The sequence below is a fragment of the Gymnodraco acuticeps genome, unplaced genomic scaffold (assembly GCF_902827175.1).
Source record: "Gymnodraco acuticeps unplaced genomic scaffold, fGymAcu1.1, whole genome shotgun sequence".
Classification (NCBI taxonomy): domain Eukaryota; kingdom Metazoa; phylum Chordata; class Actinopteri; order Perciformes; family Bathydraconidae; genus Gymnodraco; species Gymnodraco acuticeps.
This window is the reverse complement of record NW_022990779.1, coordinates 36875-58489: the sequence shown is the minus strand read 5'-3', so window position 1 is coordinate 58489 and position 21615 is coordinate 36875. Positions and strand designations below refer to the sequence as shown.

Below are 21615 nucleotides of genomic sequence, written 5' to 3'. Positions count from 1 at the left end.
GTAGAAGTACTCAGATATTGTACTTTAGTAGAAGTACTCAGATCTTGTACTTAATAAAAGTAGAAGTACTTAGGTCTTGTTCTTGAGTAAAAGTAGAAGTACTCAGATCTTGTACTTGAGTAAAAGTAGAAGTACTCAGATCTTGAACTTGAGTAAAAGTAGAAGTACTCAGATCTTGTAGTAGAAGTAGCCTACTCAGATCTTGTACTTGAGTGAAAGTAGAAGTACTCAGATCTTGTACTTGAGTAAAAGTAGAAGTACTCAGATCTTGTTCTTGAGTAAAAGTAGAAGTACTCAGATCTTGTACTTAGTAAAAGTAAAAGTACCAGAGTGTAGGAATACTCTGTTACAGTAAAAGTATTCAAAATGTTCCTCAAGTAAAAGTAGAAAAGTATTCTCATCAAAATATAGTGAAAGTAGCGACAGTAAAAGTAGTCGTTGTGCAGATTGGTCCATTTCAGAATAATATATATGATATGTTTTATAATGATTGATCATTAAAGTGTTCTCAAAGCTGGTAAAGGTGCAGCTAGTTTGAATGGCTTTGTATACTGCAGGGTAGCTTGTGGATTTACTCCAGGTGGAACTAAAGTCTTGATTATATTTCACATCATTCATCCACATCTGTGAAGTAACTGAAGGTATTAAATACATGTCGTGGAGGAAAAGTACACCATGTACCTCTGAACTGTAAGGAGAAGAAGAACAAAGTAGCAAAACATTGAAATACTTAAATAAAGTACAAGTATCTCAACATTTTACCCAAGTATAGTACTTGAGTTTATGAACTTGGTTACTTTACACCGCTGGCTATACAGATGGAAAGACTAAGCCTTGCACAGAGGCATGAAAATACATTTTCAAAATGCTCAACAGTGCTGCCAAAATTATAAACTGACTGCTGCAATTAAAATAAATGCTTTTATATATTTAGATGTGACTCTTTGGCGTTTCTGTTATTACTAACTGCTGCTTTAGTTGTTCTGACTGCTAAAATCATCTGTTATTCCTAATGTTAAAGCCGATATTCCGTGGGGTCGAGGTGCTCGGATCCTTGTCACCTTTTTCATATGATGAGTTTGCATCCCTGACTACAGTTGCTTTAGCGTGTAGAACAGTGTTTCTCAAACTGTTTCATACCAAGGACCACTTAACCAATAAAAAAACACTCGCGGACCACCTAACTCCACAAATATCCCAAAACACATCGTTTTTCTAGAACAGATTACAAATCGCCTGAAATTGGTACAAAGAAATGGCAACATGTGTGATCAAAGTGTTGCGCTGGGCTATATGATGCAATCGAAAGTGAAACTTAAGCTCGCTACATTGCGGAGATATTCGCGCGAGCGTGCGGAAAACTTAAATGTATTTATTTATTTCAAATGTGAAATTTTACCAATATACTCACGGACCACTAGGGGGCGCTCACGGACCACCAGTGGTCCGCGGACCACACTTTGAGAAGCACTGGGTAGAAGCTAGTAAGCCTATTTGATTTGTTTTAGATAGGCACTACATGTTTCATATGCAGACCTTATTTTCCTGTTCCATGTTCAAATAAAACATTTTCAGTGGTCATTTTTTGTTGGTCATGGAAAATGAGGTAAAGGTCATTGAGAAGTCATGGAAAAGTCATTGAAAATCATTGGTTAAAAAGTGTATGAACCCTGGTAGAAGTCTTCGGAGACGGCAGCAAAGAAGAAGTCTCAATGTTGGATCTATTGAAGGGGATTAAACGAGACTGTGGGATTGTGGTGGGCTGCAGAACGAAAGATGATAGAAGATACAAAATCACAATGAAAAAAATGGAAGGGAAACTGTCTCTGTTGGGGGGGCTGAGAGTCAATGGATGCTTGGTGACAGCACAAGAATTGATGAGTAACAAAGTGACAGTTTCTTTCTCACACCTGCCGTGCTATTTAAATGATGAGGCGATTTTTAAGAAACTAAGAGATTGGGGGGTGGAGCCTGTTTCAAAAATAAGAAGACGGATTGTCCCAGGTACTGAAGGAGAGGTGGTGGATGGGACAAGATACCTAATAAGTTATGAGTTTCAAAAATTAACAAAACCCCTTTTAAAAAGTGTCAATAGAGGAATTGACCATCAGTATGAAGACACCACAGTCATTGCCCGTGGTTTGGTGAGGCAAACCCTGTAAGAATTGGGAATATAACAGTGATGTGCATGGTCAAATGGAAAATAAAGGCATGTGAAAGCAGGTGTATGAGATGGTGGAGAAATGTACCTTGACGTCTCTGCCGAACTTTACTGTCCACTGACCTGGAGCAATGCGATGCGCTAGGTCACTGTCAAAAGAAATGATAAGACATGGGAATTGATTTGGTGAAGGAACGCTATACTCAATGTAATTCATGTTTTTGGATTTCCTTACATTGAACTATTGCATGCCTTAAAAGAGGAAAGTTATGAAAGCCACTGAACGGGGCTAAAATAAAACAAAGACGTTTACCAGCCTCTGAACAAAGCTGAACTTGAAAACAACCTTTGAACAAGGCTTATAACAAAATGAACATTATAATTCATAGCTTCCTGTTGCAGACTTTGTTTTTTGGTTCCACTAAGGACACACCAGACTTTGTGGAAAATGGAGATATATTATAAATTAATTTGATCAGATTCAGACCCCTGGTCTACAAGATGGTTACTGCAGTATTAGAATACTATAAACTATTTAGAATTCCCATACAAGCCACAGAACGGGGGGGGGGGATAAATCATGTTACAAAAACCTAAAGATGTCCTTGTAGGAACTGTCACCAAAGCCATCTGGCTTAAAAGGGTCGAGCAAATATAACTCTCTTTGCTGGCTTGATCACCTGTCAACCATTGACAAAACAGCTGAAATGAGAAATAATCCAACACCAGAAGAAAACCACACAGCACAACTTGTGTTCATTTTGTACCAGCTGGTGAGATCATTTGGAACAGACTCATGCAAAGCAAATATTTTGGTGACCAATTGGTCAGCCTAGCATTTTAAACAAGGGATTTTAAGTTGCTGTATATCAATGTCAAGCAACATAGAAGGTCTCAAGCAACAGGAACTTACTGGAAAACTGGCCAACGCGTCAGCTGTTTTGGACTTCCAGGTAGGAACCACATACATATCCACGATGTATATATCTTTGCCCTATATTGATAGTTTTCCAAAATAAATGAAATCTTCATAGAAGTATGTTCAACAACAAGAGAAAACCACACTTCACGAGATTGGAGTTTCACCACTAAACAGCTATTTAGAAAATATGTGTTATTCAAAAGAAAAAAGCAGGCCAATGATGTCTGTTGAAAACCGTACATGTCCTTGGGTGGCTTATTGTACCATCTTCAGGCACGTGTTTCCAATCTGAAACAGTAACAACAGTAAGTTACCTGTGCCATTTATTTGAGACAAGATGAAGTTGGCAGGAAAGCTCTAGTATACCTACATTTGACTCCATGCACTGAGGAAGACACAGGCTCCAAAAGTCCTCTCTGGTCAGGCACACATCACCCTCCTTCACAATGACCTCTGCTCCAGGCCTATTGTGGTCTAGCACATAGCTGAGCTGCAAATAACAGATTGCAAAACATACTTCAAGCCAATAGAAAACCAAAATTAAAATCAAAATAATGCACCTCCATCACTGTGCATCAAGTAAACATATATCTACCAGCATGTCTTGAAGCGGATGTAGTTCCTTTGCGTATTTCGCATACTGGTGGTCAGCAACTGATCCCTCCAAATCCAACTTCGGTTCAGCTGTTATTAGATAGATAGACAAAAAATAAACAGTATTATTGAAGTACCACACATGAAGTATACCTAAAATGTGTCCTTGTATTGATAATCAAAATACCTCTCAACGTAGGCCTGATAAAGGGCTTCAGCTGAGACACATTCACACCCTGTCTCAGCTGAGCTCCTGTTGAGCCCAACAGGGTTGCCACACCCTTGTTGGTGATTGAGGAAACCACATAAGGCCCAAACCAGTTGCACTCCAGTTTTCCACCTTTTCTGCCCTCCTTCCTCTTATTTGCTCTTAGGACTTCGTCTCCAACATTAAACAGGAAAGATTTCACATTCTTTCCCTTGCGTTTTTCACAAGAGATTTTCTGTCTCTGTTGTACTATTTGGATGTTCTGCTAAATCTGAGAAAGACATGTAACAGTTATCATTTACAGTCCTTAACATACGCTTGCATTTTTTTGGAGTTATTATGTTTTAAATATTGCCATTTTATTCTCACCTTCTAGTGCAAATCTGCAATGGTTGCAGCCTTTGCCTCAAGCTGCTGTTCTGCCTCATCAACAGGCACCAAAACAGAGGTATCATCCCCGTCATTGAGTGTAGCATTTATAACACCCGGGACGCGAGGGTGCCTCCCAAACTGGGCAAAATAGGGCGTGCACTTGGTTGACCTCTGAAAACATAAACATTCCTTTTAGTATCTCTGTTGAGTATTGTTTCCATCTGCATTTGTTACAACATTGTACCTGCTTTGAGGTGTTAATGCTCGCCACAATGCCCCTCAAGTGTACATCCCAGTCATTCTGGTCCTCTTTGCAAGTGCTTTTTTTGATGGTTTGGTTTGTGCGCTCATCTTGGCCATTGCACTGGGGATGGTAGGTTGAAGTGATGCAGTGTTTTACACCCAGTGCATCGAAAACACCACGGTTGACCTGCAGATGGTTTAGTGTACACCAATTACCCTGAAAAATCGTATTACATTGTTACACATAACACATACACTGTATTAGATAGATGATTGTACCTCATTGACAAATTCCCGTCCTTGGTCGGTAATGATCTTCTCGACAAGCCCGAAATCGAGAAGAATATTTACGATCTTTTTTGAGACCTCAACAGCTGTTTTGTGGTAGAGCGTTTTTGCTACCACCCACTTCGTGAAAAGATCAGTCGCTGTTAGAATGTATCTGCAATATAAAATGCAGAATGTTGAAAAATACATACAGAATCACTGTCAATTATTTCCTTTCTTTTTAAACCAGATTCTTCACGTTTAGAACCTTTTAAAGGAGGTTACACATGCTTCAGCCCATCATGATAGTACCTTTTGCCCTTAGCAGTGGAGGGAAGTGGGCCAATGAGATCCACACCAAGGACAGTCCATGCCTCGGGAACATGAATGGGATGCAGTACGGGTGCAACCGTTTTAATGGCCTCGTGTTGCTGTCAGCGGGGACACTCATCAACCTTAGCAAATATCATACATTTTCAATCAGCAAAACAAAAAACTTTAGGTATAAAAATGATAGAACAGAGAAAACTTTCAGAGGAGACAGAATTAAACTGTTCAAGTTCTGAAATATGTTTTTAGATAGCTCTGATGGAGCTCAAACTGTCTCACTCTGTTTCAATGTACACATACAGATGTAGCGCATTTAATGTATCATATGTTCGCGAATTGAAATGAATGCACTAATATATGTAGTTTAATCCACGTGAGTTTACAACAACAAAAATAATCGCTTTGTTTTTATATCACATCCGACCGGAGGAAAATGCAGCACGGCTCTCACTACCGATAATCCCAATCCCACGGGCAAACAATAATATGTACAGTGTTAATAGTTTACTGTATTATTAGTGTCTAATATTACTGCAATAACAATCACACATTGAGTTGTTGAAATCAGACCATTTTTTTTTTTTAAACAGTCTGAATGAAACGGCAGCTCTCAGGTGATCAGCTGTGTGTTTACACAATAAAAGATGCATAGTAATTTAATAAATCCTTCCAACACACATTGTAAGAACAGTTCTGTTTCATATGAGTGTTGAGAGCTGTATCCACAAATCTCTTAATTTTGCCCTCAGTGCACCAGATTGATGCATTTAACTGCAATTTAAATAAAAACATCTTCTGTTGTAACAACAATAACATTATAAATAGTAACATAGCATGGTATTGCACATTTAGCTTTGAGTGTTACTGGCCTGAGATTTTTTTATTACATGAATGAAGGTGACTGAGGCTTTTTAACATAGACTTTTCAGTGTCCCACATTTTGCACAGAACTGTAACACATTAGGAAAAGCAGATTGTCTGAGACAACTTGGCACTAAGAGTACTAATATGTCTACCATTTCTTTTATGAGTTTAATATCTGCATGTTCTCTTTTGGTTTGATTAGGACACATCCTGGGGATTTCAGAATGGTACTGGATTTTGATGTATTGTATCGGCTTCATATCGCAATATATTCCCACATTAGGGCAATTCACCCTACATTTAATCATTCAAACAAAAATCATATTTCGTTTATTTTTAACGAAATAAATGTGGTTTAATCCATCATGAAATGAATATCTATATATTTTATACTATAGGCTACTTGTACTGCTAACCGTTTTCATACTTTATATATCTTAGCATATTCATACACACTGTTAATACTGTTCATACTGCTCACAGGCTGATATCTAGTGTATTCATACCCCTCCTCACTGTTTATTCATCATTCAATTCAGTTTTTATCAGCTTTTTTTAGGGACAGCATCGCCCTGAGATCTGTGCTGCTAATATCCCCTGCGAGATGGAGTTCATGACTTTATGAGCTGTTCATGAGCACTCATGAAACATTCATGAACAACTCATTATATGTTCACTTGTCATGTTCATGAACCAAAATTCTTAAAATGCTCATGAACCATTTTAAAGAGCAGTTCATGAAATTTTTATGAACATTGTTCATACATATAAAGTTCCTGTTTTGCTCATGACAGACTTTTATGAGCAATTTATGAACTTTTCATGATCCAGCCAATCACAAAATTATAATTAAAACCCCAAAAAGTTTGCATGAGCATTTCATGAACTTTTCATGAATTTTGGATGATTGTGGCAAGTTCAGAATATTTTTGAATATTCATGAGCATTTTATGAACTTTTGATGATCAGTGTGATGATTTTAAAGACCTCTTGAATATTCATCTACTATTTGAACATTTCTTTATTTTTTAAAACTTTTAATCTTAAAACAAAACAATAGTGCATTTGAAACTGAACATTATCTGTATTTATTTTGGTGACATTCATATCATTTTATGGTTTATCTGTACTGTTTGAGAAGCAGTACGAGTAAGTAGCGCCAAGGTGGAACCTTTGGCAGGGTGACATCTGGGTTATCTTAGGGGGGACACTTCCGCCCCTCCAGTCAGAAGCAATCCAGACGATCAACCGGATCCTGTGTATAATTATTGCTGCTGCACTTTTCTGTTTTCTACAGGTCAGTACATGATGAAAATGATCGATGTTAACTTGTGTGAATTAGATATGATGTTGGAGATGTTTAGGAGAGTGTGTCAGAAAGTTTTGAGCATGTTTGACATAGTAACGGTATTTTAAAAATACTAAACTGTCGGCAACAATAGATGCCATTTTCGCGGGCTTCAGCCGCGCCTGGGTAAATGTGACCTGAGCGAAGGCTCGCAGGCAGGTTAGCTGCTGCGCACGGGTAATATGTTTTGTTTACCTGCGTGTAGTCTTGCAGGCACATTGCCTTGTTTTTTGTTTATTAACATTGACAGTGTATTTTTGTGATCTCCATAATATGTTATATTTGGTAAAGATAGATATATTGATAGAAAGTATTATTTGATAGCGTTATGTGTTTATATTGACTATGTTGAATTTCTCCTTGAGATACAGTAATGGACTGTGACAGACGGATAACTTAAATGGAGAAATTTGATGTTTGTAAAGTACAGCTATTTGAATGTAACTGTGTACTTTGAATTTTGAATAAGAAGCAATCCAGACGATCAACCGGATCCTGTGTATAATTATTGCTGCTGCACTTTTCTGTTTTCTACAGAAATCATTTATTGTTGCTGTGGTACCCAAGCTTTTGGGACCCGTAACAAAAAAATGTGTGCAGCTCAGTGTCAAGAACTGTGCTTCAAATAGTGTTAGGATTAATTGTAGTGCTCCACCTGTATACATGTATGTTTGTATGTTTGTTAATTTGAATAAAGTTCCATTGTGATTGACATAATTGTTGTTTTCTATGGTTGCCAATTGACCCACAGTCAATGGTTCATGAACAGTTCATGTACATGAACAGTTCATAGCCAGCCATTGAATTATATTCAGTGACTGGGTATGAACTGTTCATGAAGTTGTTATGAACAGTTCTTGATATGTTCATGAACCATGGTTAATTCATGAACAATTCTTGAAATGTTCTTGGTTGAATACTGAATATCCCTACATACTCACTGAAAACTCCATTTCATGAATTGTTCATGAACCTGCCTAAAACCATATTCCATGAATTGTTCATGAACCATTCCAGCACAGGAGTTTCATGAGTAGTTCATGAACTGCCCTAGTGCCATTTAATGTTCATGGAACTTTCATGAACAGTTCATCAACTTTGTTATGAGCTGTTTATGAGCTGTTTATGAGCCGTTCATGAATATGGTTCACGGAATTTCCATGAACTTCTCATGACAAGTTCATGAACAGTTCACTATCATCTCACTGGGGATGTTCATGGCCATAACGCCATTTGTAACATATGGGAGAATGGTGAAAATAACCAACTGGACTGGGACCAGGGGCGGACTGGGGGGAAAAAGTGGCCTGGGGATTCATTGACAGACAGGCCCACTTAATGCGTGGCATGTATCGGCCGGCCGGCGACGAAAGTATGTTACTTAACAAAAGACCCTATGCATTTTATGTTATTTTGGACCATTATTCATATAGTAATCACATTACCTGAGCCCTTGAGTTGCCTAGAGCAAAATAGTTACGGCATATATTTAGTGATTTTAATGTTAACAGATCTTTGATGCAATAACATTTTGACCCAATTTGCCTGACTTGACACATGGAATAAAACATGGGCGTAGGAAGCATCCTCAATGTGGGTGAGACAATTTAACAGGGGGTGTGGGTAGGTGGTGTACCTCACCTCCTCTAGGGGGGTCCGGGGGCAAGCTCCCCCGGGAAGATTTTTTTATAAATGTTGAAGTTAAATGCATCAATCTGGTGCACTTTGAGAGCAAAATTAGGGACTAAATCTATGGCAGTCAGTAGGGGCTTGGACTGTGAGCCGTAGGGTCGCCGGTTCAAGTCCCCGACCAGACCTATTTGGAGTGTGGACTTCTACTTGGAGAGGTCCAAGTTCACCTCCTGCCATGGTGCCCTTGAGCAAGGCACCGGACATCCCCCCTTCCCCCCTCACTCCCATTGCTCCGCGGGCGCTGTACAATAGCTGCCCACTGCTCCTAGTACTAGATTCCTGGTACTAGGATGGGTTAAAAGCAGAGAACACATTTCACTGTGTGTGCTGTGTGCTCTGCATGTGTGACCATTAAAGAGGGTTTCATCCCTCCCAATTCTTCTTCTTCTTCAACACCCATATACAACAGAACTGTAAACAGATTAACTTTTTCTTTCAACATTTATTTGAACAGCAAGTGGAGGCAAAAGTGACTGCACCCAAAACAATAAACCTGCTAGCTAACTAGCCTAAACTCAGTAACAGAATGTGGGCAACACGTTCTTCTCCACAGCCGCGCGACCTCTGAGTCAGACGGCACTTCCCCCTTTTCTATCCTACGGGTACAGCCGTACAGCCACTCCCCCTGAACCCTGTTGTAACAACATAATAAACGTTTTGGGGATGCAGCTTGGGATGTGAGGACATGGCTTAGAAAGGGCATGTCGCCTTCTGTCCTTGGCAGGACATGAATTAAAATGTCGAACTCGGACTTCATTTTAAGGACATTTCGGCCAGGGGTGTAGAGCTATATTTGTTTCAGCACCGGATTGGCAAAACAGGAGAGTGTGTGCACCAGTCTGCCTTGATCTGTGTATTCATGTCTGTGACACTCACAGTATCTGCTGCCCACAGCTGTTTTATAGAAGGAAAACCTCCTTCACTTCATGAAATCTCTGCAGCACCAGGAGGCAGCGGGAGGGTTAACTCAGCCTCTGAGAAGAGGAGCGCGCCGTGCCTTTCACGCACCGCCTTCACTGTGTTTACCTTCAGAATCATTAGAAAGGCTAAAGAGCGGTGTGGCTGATGTGTTTTAACCACACACACCTCTACACACACACATACACACACACACACACACACACACACACCACACACACACACACACACACACACACACACACACACACGATTTAAACGCAGACTTTTGTTCCTCCATGCATACGTTGTTATTGTTTCACTGAGCGGACCCGCACATTTTTTTCAAACGCTCCCCTTTTTGGTCCATCTGCGCGGTTTTGTGCGCTGTGAAGGCTGTACCTTTAGTAATGAATATTAAATGTTGTGAGGAAATATTTCCACCGATAATTCCAATAAGTAATCCAAAATGTATTCACTTCAGGTTTACGAAAGTAACTGTAATCAGATTACTCGTTTTTCAAATGTAACGCGAGCTGAATATAGTTACTTGATTTTTGTATATGATTACGTAACACCGTTACATGTATTCCGTTACAACCAAGCGGCAAACTCTGGGGAACAGCCGGGAAGCCAATACGGAAGTGCCACACACTGCAGTACATACATGGGCCGCTAGGGACTGGCTGCAGAAAGGAGCAATTTCCATAGACCCCCATGTTAAAATGCCCAACTTTAAAGCAGAAAAAAACATGTTTCTACCCATGGATGCAATAAATATTATTATCGATATAGTTAGATTCCACCTTCATGATTATGAATATGTGAGTGAATTGTTTTCTAACACGACCCTTTTATTTATATTAGGTCTTAAAGTTTTTGCATAAATTAGGGCGTGGTCACGTTGATGGACACGCACATGCCTCACTGTCAGCTAACAGCAACTTGTCCACTCTGCTAGGCTACAACCATAGAGGCTACAACGTTAGTTAGTCATAGTACTGTACTTGACCCTTTAGCTTTAGCCGTGTTCGTGGTGATTGTGCCTTTTAGGGAATATTGTTACAAATACCAGACAATTCAAATGTCGTGCTGTGCGCTTGAATGTACTAACAGAACTTCCAAGAAGTCTAAAATGATAATATTATACATGTTAACCCCGTTCGCAGGTGTTTGTGTGCTTGGTAGCTTAGCTTGTTACTTATTAGCCAGCTAAGGACGTAACCCTTTATGCATACATATACATTTTAGTTTATGATTCAGCCTTGGGTAAGACTTTTATAGTCTATGGCTATGACGCCCATAATGCTAAACGGGAGCAAATCTTAATAGGGGACCCAATTATCCCAGTGGTGGCCGCCGGAGCTAACGGAGCCGCAGGGGGCTAGCTCCAGCCGGTGAAATACTGCTTTTGTTTCTCTCTAAAATCAGGATTGTCTTTGTAACAGCAGGTGAAATACTAATTTTGTTTCTCTCTAAAATCAGGATTGTCTTTGTAACAGCAGGTGAAATACTGCTTTTGTTTCTCTCTAAAATCAGGATTGTCTTTGTAACAGCAGGTGAAATACTGCTTTTGTTTCTCTCTAAAATCAGGATTGTTTCTGTAACGGGAGGTGAAATACTGCTTTTGTTTCTCTCTAAAATCAGGATTGTTTCTGTAACAGCAGGTGAAATACTGCTTTTGTTTCTCTCTAAAATCAGGATTGTCTTTGTAACAGCAGGTGAAATACTGCTTTTGTTTCTCTCTAAAATCAGGATTGTCTTTGTAACGGGAGGTGAAATACTGCTTTTGTTTCTCTCTAAAATCAGGATTGTTTCTGTAACGGGAGGTGAAATACTGCTTTTGTTTCTCTCTAAAATCAGGATTGTTTTTGTAACGGGAGGTGAAATACTGCTTTTGTTTCTCTCTAAAATCAGGATTGTTTCTGTAACGGGAGGGTAACATACTGCTTTTGTTTCTCTCTAAAATCAGGATTGTCTTTGTAACAGCAGGTGAAATACTGCTTTTGTTTCTCTCTAAAATCAGGATTGTTTTTGTAACGGGAGGTGACATACTGCTTTTGTTTCTCTCTAAAATCAGGATTGTCTTTGTAACAGCAGGTGAAATACTGCTTTTGTTTCTCTCTAAAATCAGGATTGTTTCTGTAACGGGAGGTGAAATACTGCTTTTGTTTCTCTCTAAAATCAGGATTGTTTTTGTAACGGGAGGTGAAATACTGCTTTTGTTTCTCTCTAAAATCAGGATTGTCTTTGTAACAGCAGGTGAAATACTGCTTTTGTTTCTCTCTAAAATCAGGATTGTCTTTGTAACAGCAGGTGAAATACTGCTTTTGTTTCTCTCTAAAATCAGGATTGTCTTTGTAACAGCAGGTGAAATACTGCTTTTTGTTTCTCTCTAAAATCAGGATTGTTTCTGTAACGGGAGGTGAAATACTGCTTTTGTTTCTCTCTAAAATCAGGATTGTTTTTGTAACGGGAGGTGAAATACTGCTTTTGTTTCTCTCTAAAATCAGGATTGTTTTTGTAACGGGAGGTGAAATACTGCTTTTGTTTCTCTCCAAAATCAGGATTGTTTCTGTAACGGGAGGTGACATACTGCTTTGGTTTCTCTCTAAAATCAGGATTGTTTTTGTAACGGGAGGTGAAATACTGCTTTTGTTTCTCTCTAAAATCAGGATTGTTTCTGTAACGGGAGGTGAAATACTGCTTTTGTTTCTCTCTAAAATCAGGATTGTCTTTGTAACAGCAGGTGAAATACTGCTTTTGTTTCTCTCTAAAATCAGGATTGTTTCTGTAACAGCAGGTGAAATACTGCTTTTGTTTCTCTCTAAAATCAGGATTGTTTTTGTAACAGCAGGTGAAATACTGCTTTTGTTTCTCTCTAAAATCAGGATTGTCTTTGTAACAGCAGGTGAAATACTGCTTTTGTTTCTCTCTAAAATCAGGATTGTCTTTGTAACAGCAGGTGAAATACTGCTTTTGTTTCTCTCTAAAATCAGGATTGTCTTTGTAACAGCAGGTGACATACTGCTTTTGTTTCTCTCTAAAATCAGGATTGTTTCTGTAACGGGAGGTGAAATACTGCTTTTGTTTCTCTCTAAAATCAGGATTGTTTTTGTAACGGGAGGTGAAATACTGCTTTTGTTTCTCTCTAAAATCAGGATTGTTTTTGTAACGGGAGGTGAAATACTGCTTTTGTTTCTCTCTAAAATCAGGATTGTTTCTGTAACGGGAGGTGACATACTGCTTTTGTTTCTCTCTAAAATCAGGATTGTTTCTGTAACGGGAGGTGAAATACTGCTTTTGTTTCTCTCTAAAATCAGGATTGTCTTTGTAACAGCAGGTGAAATACTGCTTTTGTTTCTCTCTAAATCAGGATTGTTTCTGTAACGGGAGGTGAAATACTGCTTTTGTTTCTCTCTAAAATCAGGATTGTCTTTGTAACAGCAGGTGAAATACTGCTTTAGTTTCTCTCTAAAATCAGGATTGTTTCTGTAACGGCAGGTGAAATAATGCTTTTGTTTCTCTCTAAAATCAGGATTGTCTTTGTAACAGCAGGTGAAATACTGCTTTTGTTTCTCTCTAAAATCAGGATTGTTTTTTGTAACAGCAGGTGAAATAATGCTTTTGTTTCTCTCTAAAATCAGGATTGTTTCTGTAACGGCAGGTGAAATAATGCTTTTGTTTCTCTCTAAAATCAGGATTGTTTTTGTAACAGCAGGTGAAATACTGCTTTTGTTTCTCTCTAAAATCAGGATTGTCTTTGTAACAGCAGGTGAAATACTGCTTTTGTTTCTCTCTAAAATCAGGATTGTTTCTGTAATGGGAGGTGACATACTGCTTTTGTTTCTCTCTAAAATCAGGATTGTTTCTGTAACGGGAGGTGACATACTGCTTTTGTTTCTCTCTAAAATCAGGATTGTCTTTGTAACAGCAGGTGACATACTGCTTTTGTTTCTCTCTAAAATCAGGATTGTCTTTGTAACAGCAGGTGAAATAATGCTTTTGTTTCTCTCTAAAATCAGGATTGTTTCTGTAACGGGAGGTGACATACTGCTTTTGTTTCTCTCTAAAATCAGGATTGTCTTTGTAACAGCAGGTGACATACTGCTTTTGTTTCTCTCTAAAATCAGGATTGTCTTTGTAACAGCAGGTGAAATACTGCTTTTGTTTCTCACACACACACACATGAGTCACATCATCCAATCAGAGCAGACACCATGGAAACCTTTGATCTCTGGGTTTACACACACAGGTGTTTGTAAACATTCAATCACTACTATTACATGTAATATCTTTATTTAACTCTTACAGCCTAATTTCAGCTGCAGGAACCATTCAAATATCAAACTATTCAGCCTTTTCAACACATGATGGGAAACTTTCAACTTTTTCTAAATATGTTATACTTTTTAAAATATTCAGCTTTTTAAAGTATTTTTTAACATGGAAGTTACGCGGTTATGGCTCTGATGTAGGGAAGGCTTCATCACAACCAAGTCGGCCTGGGATTGGATAAAGAGGGGGTAGCCTATACCGAGACGCGGTTAGGCTTTTAGGAATGCCTCATAGCAACCAAATCGCCCTGTGATTGGATAACAGGGGTATCCAGGAGACGCGGTTAGGCTATGATGTAGGGAAGGCTTCATGACAACCAAGTCGGCCTGTGATTGGATAACGAGACGACTTGATTTCTTTACTTGCTGTAGCAACCTGGCAATAGTGGTACGCTGTCACCACTGGTGTAGTGGGGACAAGTGCTCACGCGCGCAGTGCACTCACAAAACGGGCAGACATGTCTACAGAAACTGCCGGTATGCTAGTCCTTATTAGTTACTGTACTGCAAAAAGCAGACGGCGCTGCGCTCAACATATACACAGACTCAAAACCATGGACACACCGGCACATAAGTTACATAAACAATCTATAGGCCTAGGTTGCATAAATGCTTAATCTACAGGCCTATTGCAACTAAGCAGACAGCGCTGCTTCTCTCTCTCTATCTCCACTTTCAAAATCTATTTAAAACTAATAACAAACAAACACAATTCCCAAAGTTGTCCTGAAATTAACTTATTAAATAAACGAAACGAAAACTATAGCCTACTTGTGCAAACAACATTAATCTTTACTTGAAATTATTCTGACAGGCCTAGCCTAACTGTTAGTTTGTTTTTGTGAGGCTGAAAATAGTTTGTCTTCAGTGTCAGTCTGACAGTTTATTATTTATTTAATTGTTACTGCCAAAAGAGTGTAGTTCTTGTTTAATTGTTACACTGCCAAAAGAGTGTAGTTGTTTTTATTTCATATTGTACAAGTGCACTACTGAGAGGGTGTATAGGCCTACTATCTTGTCTGTGATGGGTTGGTGTGTTGAAGCAATTGTCGCTTATTTTTAATTATATTAATATGTATTTGACCCTAGGGATCAATAAATCCATCATAATACTTATACAAAGCAACTGTTAAAAACAAAAGCCAAAACATTTAATTGTAAATGTGTGATACTGTGCCATATCAAAATACTTTGATTGATTGAATGATGAGAAATAAATAATACAATAAAACCTCCAAATGAGAACACTGATCTAAACATTTCTATTAAAAAAACACCCACAGAGATCCTTGAAATTAATATTTGAATTGTACTTTTAATAAAACAACAACAAGAACAATAAATATAAAAACAACAAGAACTAGAACTTTTTTTACATAGGCTACAATTAGGCTTCGTTTACAAGCCTCATTTTCGTGATTCTCCTCCCCTCGACCGACATTTCCACCTTCACTTTTGGAAATGATTAGTCTCTCCTCGAAAGGCTGCCATGTAGCTCTATCAATAAGCAGAATTGAGCCACTTTCTGTCAGTACTTAGAAGGGGCTCTGCGCTGCTGCTGCCTTCCTCCTCTGGCTCCATCACTCCAACAATGTCCGCGAAAAACACCTCATCTTTTGGCTTCTGTTGAGAGTTAATAAACACATTGATTACACACTTAAAGTATTGGCTTTATAGTATTTGTATCACTTTTTCATGGTTTTCACAAAAGTCACTTCAGTTTGGATATAACTTACATTCTCAGAGTTTCGTTTCATGTTAATAAAGATAAAGATTCCGTAAAGATATTTTAAGTATAGGTCACATAATTATCATATTCAGTTAAACTGGCTAATAACTTTAAAACGTCCTCAATTAATAGTTTCCTAACAATTCTAAAAACTGAGACTGAAACCTCTGTTTTATTTTATAATAGTGTTTAAAAATGCAAGAATTTTCTAAAAGTACCTCAATGTTTGTGTAGTTTGACGATTGCAGCTGTAGCCCGTAGTCCGTGTTGCTGCATTTCATGTGCGTGACTCGCACTCTCTCCCCAAGGTTCACTTCGAGGACTACAGCCTCCCTCCAAAGTTTGATTTGGATTCTTGATGTGTCCTGTTAAAAATAAGGGTCACAATAAAACAACAATTTATTAAAAAAAGTGTCATCTTAAAGTGACAAAATATGTTTCTACTTTTCAACAAGTATTTAGCGCATGCTTACCTGATCCAGAATCATTCTCCTCATCGGAATGACGTCTTTTCCGCTCCTTACCGGCTGTACTGCATTGATCTAAAAACAAAAATAGTGCTTTGTTAATTGTTCTTTTCTTTAGTTTGATAACTACATTCAAAAACTGAACTTTTCCATTCTTATGTGCAGCATTTGTTGCGACGCACAATAAATCTTAATAGAAGCCAAGAAATACCTCTACCACCTCCCCCTCAACCGACATGAATCCCATTACATCTCGACACTCAGTGATTTGTTTGAGCGGTGAGGCAGGATGGATCATGGCCTCTGCCTCTTCAATAAGTTGTTCCGGTACTGTTATTGTGGAACTTTTAAAAAATGTGGCTTCTCTCCCTACATTCAAAGTGAATGGGGGAGACTGCCCCCGCAGAGTGTGGCCTCTGATTATGTAGGCTTTACCCTCAACCATCTTTGAAGAGAACTCTTCGTAGAGTGTAACCCTGGCAAGGCTGTGGCCGTCGGAAATAACAGCCACTCTATTTTGTTTAATTGTGGCTGCCCTTGCCATGTTCTCATTAAATTCCCAGGTCACCACCCTAGGCTGGTCCTCCACTTTCAGAACTTGCACATGCAAGGGTGGTGGCCTGAAATACGGGGTGTCCGGGCTAGTGGTCAGCAGCTTGATCAAAGCCATGATCTGAAACAATAAGAAATACAGACATTAATTATAAATAACTTGACATTCTCATCAGGCTGTAATGTAGGCTACATTTGACTAAATTAATATAAGTTTCTAGAAGTAAAATTCATTCTGAAATGAAAGGAAACTAGTCCAACTTTCAGTTACTTACAAAATAAATCAAAATTAAAAGCTGATTTAGGCCTACTTTTTAGTGGTGATTCCAAATGCAGGGCTGACGAAAAAGAGGTGCTGTGACAAAGGGTCATGAGTCTTATTCGATTGTGTTTATTTATTATTGTGTTTATTATATTTTTGACAGGTGTCACGAGACACCGGCAGCTTTGATGTACACTATTCTGCATGACAACCAAGTCGGCCTGGGATTGGATAAAGAGGGGTAGCCTATACCGAGACGCGGTTAGGCTTTTGGGGAATGCCTCATAGCAACCAAATCACCCTGTGATTGGATAACAGGGGTATCCAGGAGACGCGGTGGCTCTGATGTAGGGAAGGCTTCATGACAACCAAGTCGGCGGGGCACACGTTGAATACATAATAATACAGTAGTTCAAAATACAAAGTACAAAATTGACTTTTATTTTTGATATCTTTTTCAACTTTTTGAGATATTGAATTTAGTTTGGAGCTTAGCAGAGAGGCCTTTTTCCCATTAAAGTGAATGGAGCAGGACAGCTCGAAATTCTCCCCCAAAAATGTGGCTGGGGGTGTTGCCAAATTGCTAGAGGGCGTTGCCAAATGTCCCCATTTGTTCAATACAGGATTTAACCATGAGATGGCGCTTCATTCACAAATACACAAAGACAACTTGGTGTTGTAGAACTTAGTCTGTTTGCAATGTTTGCAGCTCTGCAGTTGTGTTTGTTGAATACTGTAGCATTTAATCACTTATTTGTTATGGTTTTCACAAGCTACTATAATGAAAAAACATCAGTTTTAGATCAAATAAAGTATATAGTTTGCTTTATGCAGTATATTTTGTGTAATATTGTTGGGGTGTTTTTACACAGTACAGTAGATTGAAGTAAATCAACTTATACATTAAAGGTGGGGTAGGTAAGTTTCAGAAACCGGCTCGAGTGCACTAAAATTTGAAAGTACGCAGCCGAAAATAATCCGCCCCTTCCTTCAGACTTCCTTACAGAGCACCTCCTCCAACACACATGAACGCGCACATGACGTCAGCAGACTGGTGAAAGTGGCCGCCTGTTGCTGGCGAGTCATTGAAGTACTGCTGCAATGCACGCCCAATGACGGCACGCCCAATGAGGGCACGAGATACATTTGTGCGTGATGGAAGGCTGACAGACAGGGCGGCAATCCAATCCGTTTAGCCGAGCCGGCTAAACGGCACAGATTCACACAGATTAATAAAATCAAAATAAGATGAGCGATAAAAATAAAAATAATAATAATGAGAAAACTATGTAATAAGAAATGCATAAAACAAAAATATAATTATCATATCATATATTGTAATGTATTGTATTAAGTAATATCATACATTAACCCCATTATAGCAGATGCCACATTGAATGGATGAACACATTTATGCATCAATAATTACAACAGAGTATTTCTAAATACAAGTTGTAAAATACTTATATGTATTTAATATTAATAACATAATGATTAATTTCAGATGATAATACTTTTCAGGGTTAGGTCCGGTCTGACAGCTCTCTGCTGCAGAGAAGATCACTGCTCTAAACAAAGTCAAAATCCTACATCCAAACGGAATAAATATAATTAATTATGATGAATACGTTAAGTCTTGTTCATTGTTTTTTCACTTTTATTAAATGTTTGATATTTCCGGCACAGACCCTTTCATACCGGCAATGCGCGATAGAACAACAGAAAGTGCGGACAGTTTTAAATATGCCAGTGTTAATTTCGTCAACGAAAACTATGATGAAAAATGTTCGTCAACAACCTTTTTTTACATGACTAAGACGAGACGATGACGAGCTAAAAATAGATTCTTGATAAGGAAAAATATGACGAAATGTATATTTAGTTATCGTTGACGAGACGAGACTAAGGTGTTAATGGTGGACTATCGGACATTCAAAATGCAGCATATTTTCCCCCAAGTGTCCATCTTGTCTGTCAAAATGCATCTTACGTTTCTAACTTGCAATATCATTATTTCCGCTCTCTTCACTCCAGAAGAGCGATCTCCCTGTGTCTCTCTGTGTGCGGGGGGCGGGGCCTAACAGACATGCTGCAGCGGACACAGAGATCTGCTGGGGACGGAGCATTCAGAGAGTATAGAGACACATTTTGACTAAAAGTTGACTAAAATGTGACTAAAACTAATAACCATTTTCGACTAAGACTAAATCAAAAAACAGCTGCCCAAAATTAACACTGAAATATGCGAACACAAACCTACAGACTGGGGGTTGGAAGATCACAGGAGGGGGGGAGAGCTGTGGAATGTGACCACCACCTTGGGAGACTTACTCCACACATTCCGATGGCCAATTAGTTTTAAACAAAGAGTTTGCAGCATACAGCACAGGCAACATGGGGGTGGGGGCTTCTCAAAAGATTTTTTGTTGTTGTTGTTTTGTGTCAGTTTTACGTCGCCACTTCCATTCACATTTTTCATCATTGTTCATCATGAAATTAATATCCATATATGTTATACTATACTTGCACTGCTTACCGTTTTCATACTTTATATATCTTAGCATATTCATACACACTGTTAATACTGCTCACAGGCTGCTAGTGTATTCATACTAGTGTTGCACGGTGTTCTTGTACCGATACTTGAAAGGTACCGCGATACCCTGCCGTTTAAAAACGGTACGATTCCTCCGTTTCATTAGTATCGGTACTTTAAGAATGACGGGGAAAAGTACTCCGGTGAGAAAGCGCCGTTTTAATAAGAGCCGTGTGTGTTCAGCGCTCTGCTTCCACTCCCTGCACTGCAGCAGTGCCTGCAGTCCCGCCCCTCTCAAGCACGCTCTAAGTCCCTTCCCTCTCTCGTGCACACGGCCACGCGCTAGCTGCCAGAGCGTGTGAGAAAACGAGAAGCATGGCTTGCCGCTGCGCCTCGGCTTGTTGACAAAAAAGACGCCAGAAGCTAAATTTGGAAGTATTTGAGCTATATCTCTGACAGTGAGGGCAAGGCCTACGGACACCACGAGGCCTGTCTGTGAGAAATGTTTCAGATCCCTGCAAACCAAGGGATCCAACACATCAGACTTGGCTAAGCATCCCGCCGACCGGAATCCAGAACTGTTTTAAAGAATTTAAAGACAGACAGGTTAGCGAATGTGATAGATAACATAATTACATCATGCTCAAGCCCTCAAATCTAAGTCAAACAAGTGTAATTTATTTTGTGACAAACGAACGTTTTCGTAGTTGACGAGGCAATTAATGGCAATGATAACTGTCTAATATGGCTATCTTTTTAGCTAACTTACCAATGTGGCTAACATCTGCAATATACATTTTGTCAATAATTATTTATATTACTGTACTATATCCGTTTGACCTTCTGATCGGAGGCAGTCCATGCAACGACCTCTCCATGGTCAACCCTCTGAGAAAAGGATTATTCGAGGGAACTGGACGTCTGTTCTTTGAGTTGTACCGCCTGATGACGCTCATGAAGCCGAAGGAGGGCGACGACCGCCCGTTCTTCTGGCTGTTTGAGTACGTTGTGTTCATGAGTGGCCACGATAAATCAGACATCTGCAGATTCCTGGAGTGTAATCCGATCCTCATTGATGCAGTGAAGGTCAGTCCTGCTCACAGAGCGCGATACTTCTGGGGAAACCTCCCCGGCATGAACAGACCTCTGGCTACGGCTATGGATGATAAAGTCGGCCTGCAGGACTGCTTGGAACTTGGACGCATGGCAATGTTTTGAAAAGGTCCCGCACCATCACAACAAAGTCCAACTCGATCCGGCAGGGGAAGATGGGCCCGCTGCCCGTCACCATGAACGGAAAAGAGGATTACCTGTGGTGCACGGAGATGGAACAGATCTTTGGCTTCCCCAAACACTTACACCGATGTGAATAACATGGGTCGAGCTCAGAGGCAGCAAGTGCTCGGGAGATCCTGGAGCGTCCCGGTGATCCGACACCTGTTCGCCCCGCTGAAGGACTACTTTGAATGTGAACAACAACTTTAAACAACAACTGTGAACAGCTGATCCTGCCTTACAAACACCACGGTATTCAATCTGTCCTGATTCACTTTTTCGACGTGTTTTTTCTCATCGTTTTTATCCGCTCTCACCAGCAGGCACCGACACTTCCTCCTCTCGGTGCGTTGATCAAACTAATAATCTACTCCTGAAGCACGAGGGTGAGATTAACGGGGGTTAACTATCTTTCTTTTGGGCTAATCTCAGGTTATCTGTTGTCACAACGATGGTTAAAAAAACCTTTTCCTGACTGAAGGATAAAGATAAGGCAAATGTGGCAGTGAATATAAGATATAGTGGGCCTATCATGGAAAAGCTAAGACATTGAGCTGTC

The 21615-nt window shown here is 39.4% G+C and overlaps 1 protein-coding gene across 1 annotated transcript; it reads left to right on the top strand.

The window, feature by feature from the left end:
• The first annotated feature begins 20545 nt into the window (after window positions 1-20545).
• Window positions 20546-21266, top strand: LOC117557030 (DNA (cytosine-5)-methyltransferase 3C-like). Its single transcript, XM_034232703.1, is given in 3 exon segments — window positions 20546-20996; window positions 20999-21136; window positions 21138-21266. Coding segments are annotated over 3 exon segments (711 nt in total). The 5' UTR covers window positions 20546-20552.
• Window positions 21267-21615: the final 349 nt, after the last annotated feature.